We start from the raw sequence: 19,747 nt of genomic DNA, 5'->3' as shown, positions 1-19,747 counted from the left end.
GTCTACAGGAAGCAGATTCAGAGTGTGTTGAGGTTTGATGTGTGCGAGATCCTCCTTGTGCTTTTCACCAGGCATATCTAATGAAAACTAATCTAATGTGTTTGCTGACAGATTAGAGCTGCTGAAGTGCAAACAGCAGTGTGAGCTCACTGTTTGCTTGTTGTTACTTGCTGAGTCCCCCACTCTTTTGTCCCACCGCTAGAGTCCTATTCCCTTTTCATCTCCCTTGCCCCCAATAGTCGCCCATGTATCATGGGGTTAAGTGTGATGTAGAATAGATCTACTTTATCTAAATTTAAGGCTTAAGAAGTATTAAAATGTCTTAAATACAGTTATTAGAGGTGTTATTTTTTCACAATGCAATTACAGGATTCTTTGCACTGCATGTTCACTCTTGCATAGATTAATACAGGATACGTTAATAGTACAAAACAGATTTTTTTTCCCCCATCATATCTAATCATTACTAAGCGCAATTGGACTTCATGTCCTTTAACAATTAATTTTGCTATTTAGCTAAAGCTAATATCAGAGTCTGCTGTAGGCTAAGTGAGAAGGCAGGTACCGTGGCAGTATGGTATTAGCTTTCTCTCTCTCTCTCTCTCTCTCTCTCACTCTCTCTCACTCTCTCACACACACACACGCACGCACACACACACACACACACACACATACACTTGAGATTAGTCTTGAAAATATATGCATGATTAGAAGTCAGGTAGCATGGCAATACAGTGTTAACTTTACATGTGCATGCTGACACACACACACACACACACACACACACACACACACACACACCCACACATACAAACACAAACAAAAGGTCAGCTGATACCTTGGGCGCCTCTAACAACACTGTCATGTTTCACTGTCTGACTCACCTCTCTCTCTCTCTCTCTCTCTCTCTCTCTCTCTCTCTCTCCCTTTCTCATAACATATTTCTCTATTTGTCTCACCGTTGGCAGATTGTAATCTCTGTGTGCATATGTGTGAGAGTGAGTGACACAGTGTTTTTCGACTTTTCCGTTGTGCAAGAGTGAGCCTCGACTCAGGTGGATTGTCACTGGCGGCAAACACTTGCTCTGCTGTGAAACTTTTGTCTTTGTGTGTGTGTGCATGCATGTGTGTGTGTGTCCTGTACACTGCCGTCTATTAGGAGGCAAGTTTGCCGCCACAGCAGTAAAAGTTTCCAGGTTAGGTAATGTTTATCAGTGTTAAGCTATTAAACCCTCAGAGATGTGCTCTTACCCCATACAGCTTAGTGCATTACTTAGCCTAGTGCATTACTGTAATGCATTCAACAGCTTTACATGAAGTCATGTTAATTCTTTAACCTCAGGCAGTTAAACTGTAAGCAGGATATTACTAACAGTTAAGACTAGACCTCTGTCTAAGAGTTGATTAGAGCAGTGATTCTCACCCTTTTTCATATCAAGGACCCCTAATTTAGTCCACATTAGGGCCACGGACCCCCATTTGATGAGATTTTGTCTCTCTGACCCAAATCTGAGATATGATTTAGTCCAGAATTCCATGACTATCTGTATTGCAGGTAGAGAGATAACAGTGAAACTATGATCAATTTGCTGAGGACCCCCTGGAACCCCCTCAAGGACCCCTGGTGGTTCCCGGACCCCATGTTGAGTACCACTGGACTAGACTACTTCAAATCATACTGACTCATTTCCATAGGTTACCTGTTGCCTACATTTGCCGCTGCAGCAATGAGGGTTTTTAGTTAAGCTAATGGAAAGTCATTTACTTCTCCTGGGGAATGGGCTCTTTGCATCTTAAAGTCTACAATAGAGTATAATGGTTTGTTTATACAGAGGACTTAGGCAGCTCCAGTAAGGGCCTCCTCAGCAAAATGAAGAATAATCCAATTTCTCTTTTATTTAGCTGACTGTAAATTAGCATGAAGAGAGTAAAGGAATGTCTGTTTTGGTCTTAAAGTTCGCTTTTTGTTTTCTTCTCCACCTATACTGTAGTTTTGTGCTTAATCAAAATTAAAAGAGTTTTCTTGGAAGGGGAACAGTGAATAAGCAGTGCGTTCACAGCATTCAACAATGATGTTAATAGTCTAGAAATACATGAGCTGCTTTTCCTCAACTTGGCCTCATGGGGCTTGCTAGATCCAGAGCAAGCTCCACATGTTTATAGCACTGCTCTTTTCTCAGATTTGAAACTGTAGAGCATCAGTTTTGGCAGCAGCATATATTAAGTTGAGTTTTTATTGAACTCGTCGGTGGGTTGGATGTATGTCAATCCGATACTGGAGATCCATTTTAATGTGAGCTGTAAATGTAATCCAGGAAAATCATAGTGAGACACAATGTGGATATGAGACGCACGTTAAGGCCAGTGCCACAGTGATGGCATGTGGATGAAGAAAAATGTGTGGAATGTGCCTTTACGCTTCCAGCAGTAGAGTATGAACTGTCAGTTCCTAGACTGAGAAAAAGCAATACTTTGAAGCCTTATTTCTATTTCTTATTACTCACAGTACAAGCAAATAAGTGTTGCTTGTTTCCCAAGACACTGTCTACAGACTGTAAAAAAAAACAACTTAAAGTTTAAGTCCATCTCCTCAGGCAGTGAAAAAAGGACATTCCATTTAAAGTAAAAGTAAAAATTTGCCTTATCCCTATGATGTTGGAGTCACCAGAACCTCGACAAAATGTAGTCTGAACTGTCCAGGATCACATAGAGTAGCAAAAGTCAGTTCTGTTTTTAGGGTGGATTTTCCCTTTAACACATTGACAAGGCCAGTTTATGTTCCTCCATTCCCTGAAAAATCACCACCTTAAGGGAATGTGCTCCAAGCAGTCAGCAGCAAAGCGAAGAGTTAAAACAGCAATGAACAAATATTTTGAACTTAATTTATAATTCATAGAAAGCCATTTTCTCCAGGAATGTGCTCCAAGCATTCCTAACGCATGCCGTGTTTACATCCATTCACCTGCAGGCGTTCACTTCCCCACTGTTGAGCTAAAATCCAAATCTGGAGCTCAGTGTCATACAGTATGCCTTTCTGTTGGATATTGGTTCATTCTGCTCCATCATATCAGAAGTTTATTATTATTAATGTTTAATAGGCCAACAAAATGTCTGTAAAGATTGCAATGAGGTTAACAAAATTCAACAAAATTAAATGAAATAAGATAAAAATGGAAGAATGAAGTTTTGTGTGTGTCTCTCTCTCCCTCTCTCTCCCTCTCTCTCTCTCTCTCTCTCTCTCTTTCTCTCTCTGTCTTTACTTTCCTGATCCTCTGTGTATATCTCGGCGGGTTGACGATGGTTATTTAGTCTAATTTAGAAGTGTAGCGCAAATGAGTCAAGTCTGCAGCTAGATCAAATAACACACATGCAATCAGAGAGGCACACACACACACACTCTGTATAGCCTCTGAACTAGGGCTGCAGCTATCGATTATTTTAGTAATCGAGTATTCTACCGATTATTCCATCGATTAATCGAGTAATCGGATAAGAAATACTTTTGCTTTATTAAAGAGCAATAGTAAATATACAAAAGAGAAAAGCTGTCCGCACGAAGCTGTCCATACGACACTGTGATTTACTGAAAACGAGGTGAAATTATTATTATTGATATTTATTACTAGGCCTAAATATCATACAAGTTCATAAGACTGGCTAATGTACATTTATTTACTATGTTGAAGGGTTGCCCTACACCTGCTGACCCTACTCACTGCAATCAAACTAAACTGAATATACCTGCTGTATTGGACTGGTGCATTTTAGGCTCCAATTGCTACTTACACCACCTGATATTTTGCTTTCTGGGGTATTTTATGCATCACTGTGAGGGGAGTAGGTGTGTGTGTGTGTGTGTGTGTGTGTGTGTGTGTATGTGTGTGTGACTATCATAATAATAACATGAATGAAGCTCAGGCTTTCACAAATTGACTGCAGCATTTTATTTTCTGTGGTTATTTTCTTGAGAAAAACTTAGCTAACTTAGGGACATCATAACTAGCCACCATATTGATTTACGTTCTTAACTAGCCATTACATATAGCCATAATTAACATGCATTCTTTACTAGCCTTCATCTCATCCCATTTTAATATTAAGTGCTGACTCCGCCCACCCGGGCCAGTTTCGGCGTACGCCGGTAGCAATTACAAGTGGACCCTATCCTACAGTCCCTGCTCTCAGCAGAGGGAGGGAGCTACGCTGTGTGGGAAGCGCTGTGACCGTCAGACCTCTCTGGATTAGACAAGCAAGTAGAGAAAACCGGCATCAGCCGAACCAATTTATTGCCAAATGCTTTGGGATTCAACACATTAACATTGCTTCCCATGGTCAGAAAAAGTCGGCAGATGTGTCGCTAGTCGCTTTTGAGAAATAAAGTCGCCAGGGGGGTCTGAAAAGTCGTTAAGTCTAGCGACAAAGTCGCCAAGTTGGCAACACTGGATCCGAAACTTTGGACACTTTCTGTCGTTTTCTCTGGCCTGTCTCTTCTCTTCGCCCCTCGCTATTTTCTCTCTCTTTCTCCAGCGCGTTGTGCAACAGTAATAATCATCCGTGCGAAACACTGAGCGTGTATATAGTTATATGGATTAAACGAAGCTTCGATGCAAAGAATTTGCATCGATGATTTTTAGTAATCGAGTTACTCGAGTTTCTCGAGGAATCGTTTCAGCCCTACTCTGAACCCTGATAAATCTTATATCGAGTCAGTTTTATGTTTGTCTATGTGTTGCTTTGCTAACCTGAGTGTCAAGGACAAGAACGGTCCTGTCTGGCATTATGAAACAAAGTGGGAAAATGATTGGAGTCAGACCTGTTTGACAGACAAGTCATGCAGAAAGCTCAGGCCAATCCTCCAGTTCCCCGCTATAGGCTTCCTAGAGTGAGAAGCAACTGATACAAACATTTAGCATTTATCCCCAATGCTGTGAAATCACTTAATGACCGTTCTTGAGGAACTCTGTTTTGACTGCTGCAGTGTGTGAGTGATGCTTTTTATTTATTTTTAATGAGCGTTATTTGCTTTACTGTGTTTTTATGTGTATTGTTGTTGTTTTTGATGGATTTTGCTCTAAACCAAATAGCCCTCTGGGATTATAATAAAGACTGAACTGAACTGAACTTATTTGAGAGCCTCTTCTCCTAACTCTCTGTGTGTGTGTGTGTGTGTGTGTGTGTGTGTGTGTGTGTGTGTGTTTTGTGTGCATGCTTGAGTTCTTGTTCCGCTGCATGTGTAAAGCATGCACAAATATGTGTATCTATCTGTGTGTGGTTCTGTGTTAGGGTGTGTGTGTTCACGCCGGCAACAGTCTGTACCAGTGTGTGTGTGTGTGTGTGTGTGTGTGTGTGTGTGTGTGTGTGTGTGTGTGAGAGAGAGAGAGAGAGATGGGAGACGGACACCCTTTGTTGCGGTTAATGAGAAATAAATCATTCCATTTAATCTCCTCAGTGCTGCTGCTTATGGCTTCAAAGACTGTGATGAAATACAGCATATCACAGAGAGAGATGCAGAGAGAGAGAGAGACTGAAGGAGAAGGAAGGGAGAGTTGCGGTAGGGGAAGGAGGAGAGAGAGGTGGGGGGGAGTAATAAAACGAGAGAGACAGATGGGAGGAAAGAAAGAAGGGAAAAGAGGGAGAGATGTAAGGGTGGTAAGATCAGGGAGCGGGTGGCTGGAGAGGAAGGGGATGTATTGAGGAGAGAGAGAGAGAGAGAGAGAGGTGGAATCAGATGGTAAAGTTCCTTCATCTGTGCTTGTGGCACAAATTAAAAGATTTCATTTGTGATTACTACAGCAGAATAAAATGGAGCTAATATCACCGTTCATTTTTCTGCCCTACGATACGTATCGCCACATTTTTGTATCGCGATATATTGAATTTCGATACATCGTCCCATCCCTAGTTCATACTGTTTTTCCCTTTTCATGAGCTTTTCAAAATGCCGAGTCAGCATTTCATTATTCGCTTACAGTGTTGAGCCAAGCATACTGTGTGTGCCATGATGCCTTGTCAAAAAGAGAGTTTTGCCAGTTTTGCTGTAGTGTGGGTGCAGCTGTGTGGCACATTCACACACTGGTGGGTACCTGGATTACCACAGTCCCCCAGTACATTGTTTTCCCATCCGGATGACTGACTGAAATTACTGATGTGCACGGGCAAAATCAAATTCCCGACCTCACCTGGTAACACTAATGCTGTCCACAGAGAGAGCTGAAGGTTCTGTTGTCAGGGTTTAATTGGATCTTCTATCAAAATCCGCCTGATGAAGCTGCTCATTTTGGAGAAATTAGACATGGAACTTTTTATTTTCATGAATCAGTTTTAATAGAAAAGTCATTGTTCATACGGTATGGTTCGTACAGAAATGTGTTGTTTTTTTTGTTGGTTTTTTGGTTGTTGTTTTTTTTACATTTGGGAGCATCTGTATTAAAAAAAATAAATAAAAAAAAAGGGGATAACGGACATATCGTTATTTGTTTATGTAGGAGTTTCTGCATTAAGTGTTATTTCTAGATCAAGAAAGAGAGCACATACTTAAAGCATGTCCACCCTTTATGACACTGAGATGAGCCTTTTCAGCCCAGCTTTTATTCAGCGCTTTGATGTTTTCCGTATCTGTCCAGTGCAGCTCAAACTCCCAGCGAGCGGGAATGAGGAGTCACATGCTAAGTGTGTGTCAATGAAGGTTGGCTCAAATTGAAATAAAGTGCAAAGGGACAGTCCATTTAACGCCTGGCTAGACAGTGGCGGCTGTCTGTCTGTCTGTGTGTGTGTGTGTGTGTGTGTGCGCGTGTGTGTGCGCGCGCGTGCAAGCATGCCGATGCACCTTAACCCTCCTTAGGCCTAATGAAGTGTGGTATATATATATATCTGTGCGTGTGTGTGTGTGTGTGTGCATTCATATTACCCCTCCCTCAGCCTAATGAAATGTGTGTGTGTTCTCATTACCCTTCTCTCAGCCTAATGAAGTATGTGTGTGTCTGCGTCCGCGCGCGCGCATGTGTGTGTGCTAAATTGAACCGCGGTTCTGCTCTGCTGTGTTCAGGCTGTTCCATTAAATGATAAAGTTTACTGATGACTCCGGCGGGATCATTATTTACCTGGCTCTCCATTCATTGTGCAGCAGCCACCCCGCTCTTTATAAATGGCCTGCTACATATAGAGACAGAGGTCATTTTGCACCGCGGGGTTAGGGACAAATCACTTAGTATTCAGCCGCTGCAGAGCCGCGCATGTTCACACGCCTCATTTGAACCTTTATCCAACTTTACATTGTGGGGGAAAAGAGAATAGGTAAATAAAGGTTAACAAAGTAAAATATTAGGCTTATTCTTTTGTGTTTTATTGTAGTATATTGTAGTGTAGTGCAGTGTATTAACCTATGGTAAAGTATTGTAAGTACACAATATTACTGTGTAGGAAAATCTCATTATATTACATTATAGTTTAATTTGTATGCTGTACATTATGTATTAGGGAGATTTTAATCAAGTACATACACAGTAATATTGTGTACTTACAATACTTTATGTGTTAATACACAGGTTAATACACTGGAATAAGGCCATTGTAAAGTGTTATTGATTTGTATTTACATACCTTTCAGATCTCTCTCTCTCTCTCTCTCTCTCTCTCTCTTTCTTTCTCTCTCTCTCTCTCTCTCTCTCAATTCAATTCAATTTGCTTTATTGGCATGAAAGTTTACAAACAATGTTGCCAAAGCATTAAGGTACAGTGTGTGTGTCTGCGTGTGTGTGTGTGTGTGTGTGTCTCTCTCTCGCTCTCTCTCTCTCTCTCTCTCTCTCTCTCATTCACACTCTCTCTCACACACACACACACGCACGCGCACACAGAGTGATAAAACACCAGTGAAACTTTGATTCCCATTTCCCAGCAGACACCTGACAGATTCCTATTGCACAACAGATGGGAGCGGGGCATTGAAAGATAAATAAAGATGAGAGAGAGGGGGGGAGAGAGGAAGAATTGAGAAACTAAGAGGTATGGAAGGGAGAGAGAGACGATGATGTGAACTCGTGTGTGTCATGTGCGGCTTCCACTCGTGTGTGAGCGCAAAAAGTCGACCCACACACCGTTTCTCACACACACCAGCGGCAGCCGGAGCGAGAGACGCCAAGGATATGAAGGGAGAATGAGTGAGAAAGAGGGGGAGAGACAGCCGGAGAGGTGGAGAGAAGAGCTCTCCGACACGTTGACAGCTCCCCTCCGCGGCTGTCACCTCTCTCACTCCGTCTCTCGCCCAATCATCTACCTGTCACCTCTCCGCTCTCCGGCATGCCGCAATTAGCTTTAACCTCTCTTACCTCGTCCTCCTCAGGCCAGACAGTTATCACCCTCTCTCTCTCTCCCTCGCCCTCCGTCTTCACTTTTGACTCAAGTGAGGATGTAGAGAGGAAACGAGAAGATCCGCCTCCTTCTGTTGCAGCGAGGGACGGGACGATATATCGGAATTCAATATATCGCGATGCAGAAATGGGACGATACGTATCGTGGGGCGGAAAAATGAATCGCGATAACTTTTTCTGAGCTGAAAAACATGAGCAATTCAGGAAGGAATCGACTTTTTAGGTCACGGAAGTAAGCCGGACTTAGGTGTGCGAAGTCATGCAGAAGTCATGCCAGTGGGAACGCGTGTATGGGAACCTCCGCTCGCCATTATCCCGGCCAATCACCTGGCGCCTCTTCAGATAGTTCTGGCAATCACCTCCTCCATCCTTCACGGCAGAAGTGGGTGAGAAAAGTGAGCGATAACAAGGCCGACCTCTTTCCCCCTCTCTCCCTCTCCGTCTGTAAATTGAGCCGCTACATGACAGCACCATTACCTCCAGCTGCCACCGCTAAATCAAACGCATAAGTGTCGGAGTGATTGCTCACACTCCTCACGAGTGTCCTTATTTTTTATTTTTTTCCCCCTCTTTCTTTGTTTCCATGTCTTTCTTTTTAGGTTGGAAGCGTTGTCTCCCTGAGATACAACATTTTGCATCCAATGTTTCGTTTTTAGTCGATCACAGTGATACAACACAGGCATGAAATGAAAACTAAGACTTGGAAGAAAGAACAAAAATGAAAAAATATGTTGAGGTCAAGTTTAAAAACCAAAACAAAAGAAAAATCAAGATGACAAGCCAAGACGCGACTGGATTGGATAACAGAACGTAAATGACGACAACCGTTTAACAAACTATACTGACATTTTTCCTTTAAACGTATTTGAAAATAGAAAATAGTTGCGATGTATGTTTTTGTGTATGTGTGTGTGCACTCGAGGTTCTGAGCACATCTTCAAAAGAGGTCTGACTCCAGCAGACTAAAGATATGGATGACCTTTGCGACTGTGCGTGCGCTGGAGAAGGGATTTGATGAGGTAAATGAGTCGGTGTGATGACAGGCGGTATTCTTTTTAAGAACATTTCACAGGCTCGCAAAGATCAAGTTATTTTTGCAGGACGTCAGCTGCGTGGCAAAGGGTTTCAGATTTGAAAACTTTATTTTTCAAACATATATTGTATTGTACGTCTGATGTAGTAGTACCTAACACATTGGCAGCGTTTTGAGGAAATGTACAGATGGAGCAAGCACTTGTTACTACTGCAGAAGAAACGCTGCGCTTGCTTTATCCCCAAAGGGAATTGTTCAGAACAAATGAAATTGTGTTCTAGTTTTAGTCTTCATAGGTTACAAGGCATAGTCTGATAACTAGTTTTGTTTTGCAGTATACTAGGGATGGGATGATATATTGAAATTCACTATATTACGATACAAAAATGTGACAGTACGTATCGTGGGGCAGAAAAATGAATGGTGATATTAGCTCCATTTTATTCTGCTGTAGTAATCACAAATGAAATCTTTTAATATGTGCCACAAGCACAGATGAAGAAACTTTACCATCTGATTCCCCCACCTCTCTCTCTCTCTAGCTGCATTTTATTCTGCTGTAGTAATCACAAATGAGACGACCATCACAATTTCACAAGCTCTCCATCCAAATGGAATTATATTTTTCAATTGTTGTTTACATTCTAGCAAGCTAGAAAGATTTGAGGCTCAGAAATAAACATAATTCTGCACAGTCAGACTTTGTTGTCATTGTACTTTTATTTATTATATTGTATCGTGGTTGTATCGAATCATCAACCGCATATCGCGTATCAAATCGTATTTGTGAGATAAGCATATCATCCAATCCCTACAGTACACTAATGTGGATCTACACACATGTGGATCAACAGTGAGAAAGCATTGACTGGTTTACTAATGCAGGGTAGATGCAGGATAAATGCAAGATGGGACACTTCTACAATGGCTCCACTGTATATTAGCAATATTAGGTTGACTGAGAAATGGGACAAATTATTGAAATTTAAGAGCTGTGGTGTCAAACAGTTGTTCCTACTTTGTTTCAACACACTGAAACACTAAACAGCAGGTGGCGCTGACTCTGAAAGAGTATAGGAGACTTACCAGCAGTGTAAACCCCCAAGGCCGAGCCTCATATACACATTGATTATGTCTGACTTCATTGTAATTATCACACAGTAAGTCATGGTTCCCTACTCTCCAAACTTTCATCCCTGAAGAATTTGTCTTCACTCTCATCCCAGCTGCTGCGCGCACACACACACACAGACACACACACACACACAGACACACACACACACAAGCCGTCAAAGCGCGCGTGTTCATGCGATATTACTTCGGAGTTGACTTTTCCTCAAGACAGCAGCTTTCTAAACTTTTACTTCTCACAACAAATCTCCCCTCAGCATTTCTTTTTTTTCCCATCTCTCTCTCTCTCCCTCCCTCCCTCCGCTCTGTCCGACTCCTACGCCGCGGCGGCCCCAGCGTGCCACACATTAACATTTCAGAGAACACACACTCGACACGCGCGCTCCGGCACAGATGGGTAGCGCGGTCTCTCTCCGACAGATGAATGGGTAAATATTTACCTTCCCAGATTGTCTCTCTTCCTCTCTCATCCTTCCATCCCCGCACCCGTCTCCTTCCTCTCCACACCTCCATGCCGCACTCTTCCCTTTTTCTCTCGCCGTCGTCGTACTTCTTGCGTCCCACCGGTCTCGCCTTCATCTTATCACGGCGGCCGCTCGCGCGCATCTGTTGTGCAGACACGCAAAAAGCACGCATACACAGGCACATACATTGAATATATGATGAAGCGCATGGTTGTGTGTGTACAGAAACTCACACACACGCACCTGTGAGGACCACAGCAAACAAAGAGTTGATAATAATTGTGCAGAAGACAATGGCGTGTTTTATGAAGCTTAATTCAGCCCATTGAGGCAGATGGGGGACTGACTGTGTGCTTATCTGGAGTTTTAATTAAAAGACTTCAGTCCCCTATGAACAGATTCTCCCTGTGTAAATGCTAACTCTGACTGCTAGCGCACTATGGCTAATGGAGGCTGCTGTCTTCAGGGATACGGCCTGTCTGCCTCCATGGAGCAGGAGTAGGAGTGATGGGAACAAAGCACACACACACACACAAACACACCTATTATCCTACCCTATTATCACCTGTGATTCAGGGGCACAGGACTTTGAGAAACCATAGTTTTACATTTACATATATATAAGGAATTGATGCAGCCTCTGTTCACCGTTCCACCTTCTTAAAACCTGAATCAAATGTCTGTCACTACTTCTGTGTTTTCACAGCCTTTCTGTTCTAGGTTGTTCCTGTCACATTGATAGAAGTTAGCTCCACCAATCAGGAGTAATGAAACACGAGCATCAAGCCAATAGTCAGCACACCAATCAGAAGTAATGCAACACAAGCACTAATCCTCTACTCAGCACACCAAACAGCAGTAATGTAATATCAGAATAAAGCCTGTAGTCAGTTCAGTCAGCCAATCAGAAGTAATGTAACACTAGCATTAAGCCTGTAGTCAGCTCTGCATATCAAAAGTAAAGTATTAACACAAGAGTCAATCCCTGCTCAGCTGGCTTGGTTCAAGATGGCAGAAAACTATAGTGATAGATGGATAGAAAACTAGTGAATTACACTCTACCACCTGATTTTGAACAATCAGAGGATTCATTTCAGAAAATGACCCATACAATTGACTAATTTGCACTTTAGACACTTATGTTAGACACATTTCTCTCTGTATGTTCCTCTACCTCCCTCCCTTCTCCCTTCTCTCTCTCCATACAGGCGTGTACATCACGTCTTAACACAGGTTCTCAGTTTACTTTCCATTAAAGCCGTTCGTTCATAGTCTCAGCCATTGTCAAACAGAGGAATAATTACACGTAGCTCCTATAGCCGTGACTTCAGTAGACAGGTATGGGTGGCTTCTGGAGAGGCGACCGGCCTGGTGAGCGTTGTAGAAGTTGATTTATATTGATTTATATATTTTATATGTTGATTTATATTTTTCATGTGTCTCTGGAACAGACTGTTGTTGAAGGTCATGTATAGTATAGTTTCTATCCTGTACTACACGGATACACAGATACTACACATAGTTATTTTTTCCTCTTCTTGATTGATTTGCCTAATGTATAACGCTATAATTAAAGGTCAAAATTTCAAACTTTGAACGGCCTTAACTCTACACCATAAGTCTGATTAGCACAAAACCTGCGATGCAAATCCAGCGTTCCTTGCAAATTACACTGATTGGCCTAATAGGGACGTTATAATTAAAGGTCAAAACTCAAACGTTATACCTAAGGCTCCATGGTCCAATTTTGATGAAACTTTGGGGGAGGATGCATTTTGCCGCTGTGTTCTGGCATTTAAAAAAATACTCTGATTGGCCTGATGAGGACACTATTATTAAAGGTCAAAATTTCAAAACTTTGACGCCTGATTTTGATGAAACTCGGAGGGAAGATGCATCTTGTTTCTGATTGGCCCAAGGGTTGCTTGCATCATTCATGGGGGACGACATGTTTACTTGTTTTTTAGTTCTGCGTAAGAGAGAGTAAGAGAGATAGATAACCAAGTGATGCATGTCCATTTGGTGTTTAACACACACACACACACACACACAGGTGAATAGCCGGAGAGGGAAGATGCTGTTATGGATTTTTTTTTCTTTGCTGTTCTGCAAAGTCTCTCCCTTCTTCCATCCAGCATCTATCCATCTGTTCATTCCTTCTCTCCATCAGTCCTTCTCCTCCCTCTCTCCTCTGCCTTTGCCTCTGCTCTCTGCACCAGGAAGCCATAACCCCACCATAGTGATTTTCTTTTTAATTCTCTAATCAATACCCCCACTGATATCACTCTCCAGTCAATACTAATCGTTGTTCCTCCTTCTCCAGGCCTGACTCACCAGATAAAGTCTTACTGGATAGATCTGATTCGGCTCTCTGTCTCTTTATCTCTCCTCCACACGCCGAGGAGGCAGCTCTCTCTCTCTATCAGTATTTTTGGGTTAGTCCACTTCAGTTTCCTCAGTTTATCGGTGAGATAATTCATTTTCTTTCTACGGAAATGTCTTTCTACATCGCTGTCTCACATGCTTCTTGTTTTTTTCCCCTGCTAAATTTGAATGACAACCACTCCTCACAAACAGCCTGTCTGCAGGATTTCAACAGGTTTACTCATTTATATGCCAATTTTCATGCATATATTTTGGAGTCCAAAGTCAAGTTACAAGAGTTACAAGAGTTACAAAGACCCCATTTTGTCAACAAATAGCTGTGGAAGAAAGGGGAAGTGATGTTGGGGAAAGGCCAAAACAATAACAGACAAATAGCATTCGCCTCAATTGGCCTAGCTGTGTGTCAGATAGGGATTTGACTCATGCATGTGATGCTTTGTAAACAATAGATACATATTTGGAAGTACTTTGACATAGTAAATCAGTAGTGTGTTCGCAGATACAAAGATAAAACTGATGGGCTTGTTGAAAGAAGTAGAAGGAAAGGCTGAAATCGCACCTTTGTGCAAAAAACGTTTTCAGTTTTTGGATTTGAAAGAGAACCCACTTCTTGAGTCGCTTTAATTGAAAGCAAGTTGACCCCAAACTTAATGTCTTCTCTCTTGATTTCCTCCCTATCCGTCTACGTTTCTGTCTTTCTCTCTATCTGTGCTGCCTCTTCCTCTTCCTCTCTGTTTTTTCAATTGCGCACAATAACAAGATACATCTCTCCTCCGTCGCTCCCCTCTCTCGTTTTAACAAGGAGAGCATCAGTGTGGCTCTTGTTCATTAGTATCATACATCACACCCCTGTCACCTTTTAGATCTGCGAGAGACTGAGGTGTCAGAATGACGTGTGTGTGTGTGTGCCTAGTCTCCTTCCATTTTTTTTCTCACCTTACACCTTAAGAAAACCCACAAAAGCCAATTCACACCAGTCTCTCTTTGCTCTTTCTTTCCGGATGCTATCTGTGTGTGTTATTTTTCACCTCTTCCATCCTGTAGCTTTTGTTTGTTTGTGTGTTTTTTTCAGGTGATTAGCAATTTATTTAACAAAGGACAAAATTTTGCTCTTAAGGCCCTGACACACCAGGCCGACGGTCGGCCGTCGGCCAATGTCGGGCCGTCGGTAAGCGTCTGTGTCCCTAGTTTTTGCGGTGTGTCGGACCTCTGCCGGCGGCTTTTCGGCCGATTGAGCATGTTGAATCGGCGGCAGAGCCCGTCGGTGAGAGAGATCACTCTGATTGGCACGAGAAGAGAAACGGAAGTGACGAAAGCAAGCAAACGACGAAGTCAAGAGGGTGCCAGTGCCATTTGCAACTTCTTATCAGACATATTCTCGATTAGAAGTAGCGAAACCGTCTGTGATGAGCGAGAGTGGTGTGAAAATGGTAAGCAAACGCTGCTTTGTTTACGGTTTGTATATCTGCAGTCCTAGGTCTTCCGGTTTCCCTTTTTGAATGACGAATACAGACTACCGCCACCTGCTGGTATGGAGAGTTATTTCCCCTCACGCAGGCGCAGAACGTACGTGCTAGTTGGCTGTTGGCTGTAGTCTTTGCGGTGTGTTCATGTGCAACTTTTTGGACCAGACACAGGCGACGTGAGGCGACGCAACAGTCGGCCTTCGTCGCCGCTGGTTCTTTGATGTCGGTTTGGTGTGTCAGGGCCTTAATGTGTTTTGTCTAGATGCTTTATCATGATACAAACATGAATTGTGAATGTTGTTTTTTGGAAGGGGGGATTGCAGTCTTCCCTTAAGTCCATGTTTTTCTCCAGCGGTTCTGTTCATTTTCTCACTCCTGTAATTATGGCAAGGAAACACTGGCAACATACAGTATATACCATCTCCCCTCCCACCAAAGGGCCATAGCAGATTATATATGCAAGCCCTTAGGAAATGAAACAGGCAGTTATCTATTTAGGCCAGAAAATGTACTTGTTTATCCACATTGCTAATTTTATTTACTTTCCCTCCCACTGTTATTAGAAAAGTAGCTTAGGGGAGTATATTATTGACTTTTCTTTTTTTTTGCCTTTGTGAAGAGAACATCAAAAAAATGCCAAATAACATTTATTTATTCACACTGTTGAATTTCCTTTATCCTCTTAGGACAGGAATATGTTATTGTTCCGCTAGATCTTAGGGGCAAGAGTAAATTTCTCAAATATGGCAGCTGGACTGAACCTGCGAGCCCCAGAAACAGCAGGCTCCCTCTCTCTGACCCAAACGTGGGCACACACCCACACACACACGTGCACTCTGACCCCGAAAAACTCATCTGGATCTTCCCTTTTTCAGGCCGCTTCACTCGATTAGCTGTTGCGGGAAGCCTAGAGGCTCCAGCTAGTCCTGCTTCCACCACAGTAAAGGATTAAAAACATATGTTTTTTTTTTTTGTGTAATCATCTCACGATACTCGAGGGGCATTTAGAGCCGCCGCTTGACTCGATCCAAAAAAGTTAATTGTAATCACAAAGGCAGAATTATTCATTTATTTATTCTTTTTAGCCATTTCATGTTGATTTTTTTTTTTTAACTCTCCCACGAGGCGGTTGTCAGGCAGATCTGAGAGGTCAAGGATGCCTGTGCCTGCAGGCCATTGGTTAATATTAATGACCGTCAGCCAATTGGAACCCATCAATAGGTCAGAGGTTATCGTGGGGGAGCAGAGGCAGGAAGTTAATGTGATTAAAGATGCATCATGTTTTTCGATTGGAGTGAAAATGTCTTCTTCTTTTCCCACTCTGTTTTTAATCTCTTTGTTGAACTGTCTTTCTCTCTTTGTCTGTTTGTTGTTGTCGCCTCATCTGTGTGTCCGGCTCTTTCAGGGATTGTCAACAGGAGATAAAATAGCCTATCTTCTCTTACTTTTTGTTCTATCTTCCTCTCCTCTCAGCTACCTCTCTTCATTCTGTGGAACTTCTGCAGCTATGCACTTATCATTAAGAGCAGAGAAGATGTAAATGAACAGTTAGAGACTGCAGCAAGTGAGATGCTTACTCTAAAACGTGAGGAGTGAAGGGAATCGGGATGTAAAAAGAAATAAGGAAAACACAGGAAGGCCTCAAAAGGAGTGAAAGAAAAAATAAGTAAAAGAAAAAGAATAAGGAGATCAGTTCAATCAACTGCTAATGAGAAGATGCTGCCTTCTCTCAGCAGGCTGTTCCCCATGTAAGCTGCATTGTCCCTCCTATTACCTCACATCTAGAGCTTTGATAGGAAACTGATCGATGATCGGTGATCGATGCCTCGGCTCGCTTCTATTGAGAACGATTTCCAACAATTTCCATATTGGATACCGTTTCCAGCCTGACTCGGAGGAGAAAATAGACCACTCTAGCAAATGACAGGGAATGGGAAGGCCGGTTTGTTGCCAGTAATTTGACCTCTGCTGCTCAGCATGATGTCCCTCCCTCCACAATCCACACATCGCTTATTTTTCCTTATTTTGCGGTAATTGACAGCTAGCTTAGGCCTTAGAGATCATGTTAAATGCATCTGGGATTAAGCAAAATCATTGAAACTGTATTGTGAAATGTCAAAACGGCAATTCAATGGGAATATTTACCATGTATTCTGGAGTTACATGATTTTCTGCCAGACAACAGCAATGACTTAGCCTTGGAGTTGTTTCACAAGGCGTCCATTTGCTATCAGTACTAACAGAATACATAGAGCCAATCGATGTATCTATTCCCATTGGCTGCAATTAATCCAATGAGCCAGCAGGTCAATAATCAATGATGAGCGACCGGCTAAGGTTGCTAATCAGGTTGTGATTGGTTGAATGACTCCACAGGGACACGCCTAGCATTATGCTTTGGCCTTATTGATGCTAGGGGGCTTGACTTTGTGTTTGAAAGGCAAATATCAAGAGTCGACTCATGCTGGTGAGTCACTAACTTTGGAAAAATTGTTTTAGGTAACTGGCCAAGTAGTGGTTTTAGATTCATTTACTTCTAGTGGATTCCAGTGTGTAAGCAAATCATCTTACCTCATTTTCGCCTTTTGATTAGAATTGTACATTTTCATAAATGCGTAGCTAACATAATCAACTACATTCCACTGTCCCAATCCATGTGTTTCCATTCCATTGTTCTACTCTTGCTATTTGTTTGTCTGTTTGTTTACTTTATGATTTCATAAAATAATGTTGCTGACCGTTTGACTGCTGGAACGTGTGACTGAATTGTATTTTGTATTTTCTTTGTCAATTCTATTAATGTTTTTTTTGTTCTCTGGCCTCTCTTGATCTCCATGAGAGTCCCTGATTAAATAATGTATAAACAAAATAAAAATATTTTACATGGACAAACTTATGCAAAAGTGCCAGAAGAACACGTGAACACAGTGGCACGGTGCATGAACAAATGTTTTAGAGTGGCTTCACAGCTATTTCCTCTGTATGTACCGCTTGTTTCTCTATGTTACTGATCGCTGTCCACATTATACTCTGTTAAGTGTTTTGTATTGATAAAGAAATTTGCCATTGTGGAATCGGTTAAGTACCAATACTACTTTTGTGTAGTATTGTGTGTTTACTTCTACTGAGCGTTCCCTTGAATCCTTCAGCCTTTTCAGATTTTAGATGATGGATTGAATGAGGATGAATGAAAACATGAACAAATTCATTAATTGATTTGTTTGTTTGTTGTCATTTTAACAGTTTTTTATGCTGGGAAAGTTGACTGAGCATGCTTCTTCCCCACACACACAAACAAACAGGCCACCTTCTGATCATAAGCTTGCCTCGAAATGTACAGAATGAGAATGAACAGCCGTGAAAGGACAACCAAACTTCATGATTTGCAGCCTAAAAGCCTCGTGTCTCTCCCTCAGGGTCCCGGGTATCACCATCGCCACGGACATCATCTGCGGTTTCCCCGGCGAGACGGAGGAGGACTTCCAGGAGACGGTAGACCTGGTGAGACTCTACCGCTTCCCCAGCCTCTTCATCAACCAGTTCTACCCCAGGCCCGGCACGCCCGCCGCCAAGATGGAGCAAGTGCCAGCACATGTGGTGAGAGCGTCGTCTGTTCATATTTTTACCTTTATTGCTTTGGCAACATAAGGCAGGTTTCTTTCCTGTCGTGACAGATACGCATATTTGAATTGAGCTGAACAGAACCGAGAGACGGAGTGTGAAAGAGGGAGAGGGAGTGTGAGAGTATGAGTGAGAAAAAGAAAGAGAAAGAGAGAGAGTGAGAAAGATTACATGTACAGCAGTGTTTGGACCAGAAATGTCTCTCATTGGGATTTAAAGGCAAAACCCATGGCATTAAAACTCTCCACTGAAACCAGTGCAAATGATTTTAGGGAGGTTGGCAAACGAGACGGTGAAGCCCTACCTGCTACACACACACACACACACACCCACACACACACACACACACACACACAGCACAATCCCCTGCCTCCCTTAAAGCTAACCCAAAGATTTAAAAACATAATGATTCACAAAATGACAGCTTGAACCGTCACACTCATTTCTTTTATGAACATATGCTCCATGTGTGTGTGTGTGTGTGTCAGAAGCTGTGTTGTATTATGAAGAGTAATACACAGATATTGTAGGTCTAAAGTCATCCACATTGACACTGCACACTGTGTTTGTGTATATGTGTGTGTGTGTTGTGTGTGTGTATCTCTATCGAGGAAATGCAGGCCGACCTCCTGTCACCGGAAAATGTAAAAGCCCGTTCCAGTTCTGTCACGACTTCTATATGAATTTTAATATTACTAATCCTGAAAGCCGTCAAAGGCCTGTGTGTGTGTGTGTGTGTGTGTGTGTGTGTGTGTGTGTGTGTGTGTGATACTATGTGTCTCACTGTCCCTTTCATCCTCTTTAAACACAGGCGTGTTTCAGGGAATGGAAAACATGTCCAGACAGACTCACACACACACACACACACACACACATGCACACAGCGTTAATGGGAATGACTTTGGACCTGTCTGTGTATTACTCTTTATATAACAGTACAGCTCCTGGCACACACACACACACACACACACACATTCTCATACTGGAACAACTGCCAAATGAAACAATTAGTGGCTAATGAAGCCTAAACTATTAGCAGAGGTGATTTTGTGTGTGTGTGTGTGTGTGTGAGAGAGAGAGAGAGAGAGAGAGAGAGAGAGAGAGAGAGAGAGAGAGAGAGAGAGAGAGAGAGAGAGAGAGAGAGAGAGAGAGAGAGAGAGAGAGAGAGAGAGAGAGAGAGAGAGAGAGAGAGAGAGAGATTGGACCCATCAGCATCATCAGCACTTCCTTGACCTTTTGCCTCATAAGCTTCTAATGCACAACATTGTTTGGTTTACCACC

General features: G+C 42.4%; 2 protein-coding genes across 2 annotated transcripts in view; both read left to right on the top strand.

The window, feature by feature from the left end:
- sox4b (SRY-box transcription factor 4b) overlaps positions 1 to 19,747 on the top strand; it is a 416,166-nt gene that overhangs the window by 200,561 nt on the left and 195,858 nt on the right. The window lies entirely within an intron of this gene.
- cdkal1 (CDK5 regulatory subunit associated protein 1-like 1) overlaps positions 1 to 19,747 on the top strand; it is a 295,881-nt gene that overhangs the window by 194,411 nt on the left and 81,723 nt on the right. Inside the window, exon 11 of the mRNA XM_071913088.2 lies at positions 18,262 to 18,442. Coding sequence (XP_071769189.1) covers positions 18,262 to 18,442 — 181 coding nt within the window. The remainder of the gene's footprint in view (positions 1 to 18,261; positions 18,443 to 19,747) is intronic.

The sequence above is a fragment of the Centroberyx gerrardi genome, chromosome 12 (assembly GCF_048128805.1).
Source record: "Centroberyx gerrardi isolate f3 chromosome 12, fCenGer3.hap1.cur.20231027, whole genome shotgun sequence".
In the NCBI taxonomy this organism is placed as follows: domain Eukaryota; kingdom Metazoa; phylum Chordata; class Actinopteri; order Beryciformes; family Berycidae; genus Centroberyx; species Centroberyx gerrardi.
This window is presented reverse-complemented; position numbering and strand designations above follow the sequence as displayed.